A 4,785-nucleotide genomic window follows, 5' to 3' on the forward strand; every position below is an offset into this window, starting at 1 on the left:
TCAAATTTATCCAAAGCTGTCCACTAAAATAATGCACGTGCGCGTGCGTTTCGTGCTCGATTTCTCACGAGTTTATTGCACTAGTACACTAAACCTCTAATGCACTTACATTCATATTATTATTATTCACTCTTAATAGTCCCAAAATAATGGTCTAAGGCTCCTCAATTACTCGAGCGCGTAAAACGCGTATTTCCAATTTAAGCGCGAGATAGTGAAATTTCTAAGAAGTTCTTATGACGGTAATATAACTAACTAGCCTTTGAACACTTAAATATAAAAATACCTATTTTGAGACTAATGTGCAAGTCTCCAATTTTCCAAACTTATTGTATTCTCAAATCGATTATTTACTCCAATCGCGTATTCACTATTCTCACTTTACGAGCTTTCAAAAATTAAATTTTGAAACAAGTCAGTTTAAAAATATAATTAAGCTATAGACTCATGTAATTAGGTCTAAATAGATTAGAAAATAATATTCGGAGTAAATGGGTAATTAAATATTTAAATAAGCTCGAAATGGAATTTAAAATAATAAATTTTGCGAGTCCTCACATGAGTCGAGTTTCAACTCCTCAAATCTCAAATTAACTTTTCTTAATTTACTATTGTTCATTCTTACTTCTCCGAAATTAATATACTCTCGATTCAAATATAGTCTCGAAAAACGTGTACTTGTTGTTCCGAACTAAACGAGTTTTCGAAAAGTAATTTTTCTAACAAAATGCTTTAAAAACATAAGAGATGTGTTTTTCCATATAAGTGGATTTTAAGTAGTCGAATTAAATAATTCAGAGAAAATGAGTGAATAACTATTTAAATAAACCAGTAATATATGACGAAAATAAAAAAAATTTCGGATCCTCACAAACTAACGCTCAACGAGGCCAAGAAAAGCATCCAAACACATAGTTCAAGTAACAATAACACTTGTACAAGAAATATAGCTAGAAAGTTCAAGTAATTCACAACTAACAATAAAGCACATTCAATAAGGATACAGGAGCTCTCAGGAGCTAGATTCCACTTGCTTTGCCGAAACTCGATCCAATACCTCCATGTGATGACACTCCGTCAACCGAGTAAGTATTAAGTCCATAGAATTCCACTTACTTCCCCCATTCTTCATTTCTCCCTCTCGGATCCATAACCAAATACTTACTGGGAGGGCAATACTACTCGAGTATGCCAAGCAAGATCTCAAAAGATCAACCTTATGATTTCTCATGGTTCACCAGGCTTCTCGACCAACCCATGCTAGCTCGAGTCACAAGGGTTAGCCAATGAGTTTTGGGCGTCCCCAGATGTACAATTACACTTCACACAATTCGATTATCAATTTAAGTGAAAGAGAACGAATGCGATAAAGTACACACTCGTCTCGACAATTCCAAATCATGTAATGAGCAAGAAACAATTCAAATATTTTGCAACAATTTATGAACTTGACACTCACCAATTCAAAAGTAAGTGAGTAAACAAACCCCTTCAGTTGTCCACACCGGGATTCCTTTCGAAACCCTCTTGAGCACCTGAAAAAACAGTGACCAACCATCAATCATATATACTCACGACCACTTAACATTTAAGGAAGAAAGTGCACTCGCTTAAAACTTAAGACAATGGCTTAAAAGAGTTTTAATCCCTCAAAAATCGAGATTCAAAAATGCGAATTTAAAGCCTCAAGTGAACTCGTATCATTCAGTAAATTGAGTTTAAAATGAACCATCAATCTCAAAAGGAAGTCGAAAGTTCATTAAAGTTCACTTCTTAGGAAATCAGAAATTTTTCCAGCTTTACTCGATAACACCTGAGAAATCGTATCTTGAGTTTGGAAGGTCCAAAAATGGAAAACTTTATACCGTTGGAAACTAGATTTAAAGTACTAAAACTTCCCCGAAGACACTTTTCCAAGAATCCAACTAGAAACCATTCGAATTTCAGCTCAAAATTACAGTTTCATGAAGACAGGGCAGAACAGTCTTGGTTTTTCAGCAATATTTGGAAATTCGGTAAAATTCACAGAAAGTGAACCAACCTCTGAAATTTATAACACAACAAGAGCTTCAAGTCAAGTTTGAAACACAATAAGTAGAACTAAATTTGGAGTTTTTGAGCAGAAAGATACAATGGTTTGAAGTTGGCTGATTTTCGCAACCAGTTCAGAAGATTTCCAATCATCAAGCTTCGACACAGTTTTGAAATCAGACCATATCTAACTCTACACAAGTCCAAATTGAGAATGGTTTATGTCTTTAGAAACTAGGTTCAAAATGATACAATTCATCCGAAGCAATCATTTCCAAACTCCTTTCACAAAAGGGACAAATTCGAGCCACAAGATGCAGCTTCCCAGTTTCTTTCGGACAAACAGATAAAACAGGTCAGTCCACTTTGTCGATTCGCTACTGTTCTTCAAAACGAGAGGTGAGGGAGTGTTTTTGGTTTTGAATTTTGTGGAAGAAAAGTGTTGGATAAGCTAACTTCAAGTTGTGCAAAAAATCAACTTCCAATAGTGCTCAATGGTTTATTGTACTACCATTTTTTTCTCTTGTTTGCTACACTTATACACTAATCCTTCAAGGTAATTCCTCTAACACTGTAATTACTCATACTTACTAGTCCAATATTAATTTCTCAAATCTCCAATTAGTCATACCGGTGCGACTTACGAGAAACTTTTGACTCAAACGCGCTAAAGAGAAATTTAAGGGAAATTCATGCAATAATAGTATAATTAAATAACACTAGGGCAAATAATTATAAAAATGACTAAATTAAGAATAAAAACATGAGTCCTCACATTCTCTCCCCTTTAAAAGAATTTCGTCCACGAAATTCATACTTTGATTCAGAATTAGGTTTGGATATTTCTGTCGAATCTCCTCCTCTACTTCCCAAGTTGCTTCTTCTATTCCATGATTACTCCATAAAACTTTTACCGAAGGGATTTGCTTATTCCTTCGTTCCTTCACCTTACGATCCAGAAGGTTCACTGGTTTCTTCTCATAAGTCAGTGCCTCGTCGATCTCAATATTTTCTGGTTGCAGTACATGGGAGGGATCTGGGTGGTACTTCTTGAGCATAGACACGTGGAAAAGATTATGAATTCGAGACAAACTTGATGGTAGTTCCAACTTATAGGCCACGTTTCCCACACATTGGTGAATCTTATAAGGTCCTACAAATTTTAGTTGCAACTTCTTTTCTCTCCCTACCATCAAACTTGCTTTTAGAGGAGTGATTTTAAGGAAAACTTGATTTCTAACCACAAACTCCAAATCCTTCCTTCTATTATCTGCGTAACTTTGACGGCTCTGAGCTATCTGAATCCTTTGGCATATTAATTTCACATTTTCGTATGCCTCCTCATTCCATGGTACTGTAGTTGGGTCTAAAATCTTTCTTTCACCTATTTCATCCCAACAAATAGGAGATCTACACTTCCGGCTATACAGAGTTTCATACGGAGCCATTTGAATGGATAAATAGAAGCTATTATTATAAGCAAACTCCACCAATGTTAAGTACTTATTCCAACTCTCTCCAAAATCCAAAATACATGTTCTCAACCTGTCCTCAAGAGTCTGAATTGTTCTCTCTGACTGTCCATCAGTCTATGGGTGGTAGGTAGTGCTAAAACTCAATTTGGTTCCTAGCATTTCTTGCATCCTCTACCAAAATCGAGAAACAAATCTAGGGTTTCGATTGGACACAATACTTACTGGTATCCCATATAGTGTTATAATCTCATCCAAATATAATTTAGCTAACTTCTCTAGGGAGTACTTCATACTAATCGGTAGAAAATGAGCAGATTTGATCAGTCTATCCACTTACCCAAATGGCATCATGCCCTTTCTGTGTCCTCGGTAATCCAGATACAAAATTCATGGTGATATTTTTTCATTTTCATTCGGGTATCTCTAAAGGTTGCAATAGACCAGACGGTTTCTAATGTTCGGTTTTAACCTGCTGGCAAATTAAACAAGTCTGGACAAACTGAGCAATTTCCTTCTTCATGTTCTCCCACCAATATAAGCTTTTCAAGTTTTGGTATATTTTATTTCCTCCCAGATGTACTGTATATTTAGAACGATGAGTTTCCTCCAAAATTTTCCTTTTAAACCCTTCATCTTTTGGCACCGCTATGCGATTTCGAAACCTTAGTACACCATTTACTCCCAAATTAAAATTTGACTTTTCCCCCTTATTAACTTTCTCCAACCACTTTTGTGCTTCAGAATCCTTCCATTGTGCCTCCTTGATACAATCTAACAAAGTACATTTCACGACAATGTTCCCAATGATCACTTTTCTTAATTCAAGTCGAGAGTTCCAAATACTAATCTCTTCCAATAAGTGTAACTCTTTGATCATCAATCCTACTACTTGTACTTGACGACTTAAAGTATCGGCTACCACATTCGTTTTCCCTGGGTGATAATTAATCGTGCAATCATAATCCTCTAAAAACTCCACCCATCTACGTTATCTCAAATTCAACTCTTTTTGAAAAAACAAGTTCTTAAGGCTCTTGTGGTCAGTAAAAACCTCAAACATCACCCCATATAGGTAATGTCTCCACTTCTTTAATGCAAACACTACGGCTGCTAACTCCAAATCATGAATTGGATAATTTTTCTCATGAGGTTTTAACTTCTTAGAGGTATACGCAATCACCTTATCATTCTGTATCAATACACACCTCAATCCTTCCTTTGAAGCATCTGTATAAACCATAAAACTATGCTTTCCATTAGATAAGACTAAAACAAGTGC

At 35.6% G+C, this 4,785-nt stretch overlaps 1 protein-coding gene across 1 annotated transcript; it reads right to left on the minus strand.

The window, feature by feature from the left end:
* Positions 1–1,491: 1,491 nt before the first annotated feature.
* LOC113771207 lies at positions 1,492–3,479 on the minus strand. Its single transcript, XM_027315817.1, has 2 exons — positions 2,849–3,479; positions 1,492–1,535 (listed from the first exon to the last, which is right to left on the minus strand). The coding sequence occupies exons 1-2, from the start codon at positions 3,477–3,479 to the stop codon at positions 1,492–1,494; spliced, it is 675 nt and encodes a 224-aa protein (XP_027171618.1).
* Between the last annotated feature and the right edge of the window lie 1,306 nt (positions 3,480–4,785).

This window comes from Coffea eugenioides, chromosome 5 (assembly GCF_003713205.1).
Source record: "Coffea eugenioides isolate CCC68of chromosome 5, Ceug_1.0, whole genome shotgun sequence".
Taxonomy (NCBI): domain Eukaryota; kingdom Viridiplantae; phylum Streptophyta; class Magnoliopsida; order Gentianales; family Rubiaceae; genus Coffea; species Coffea eugenioides.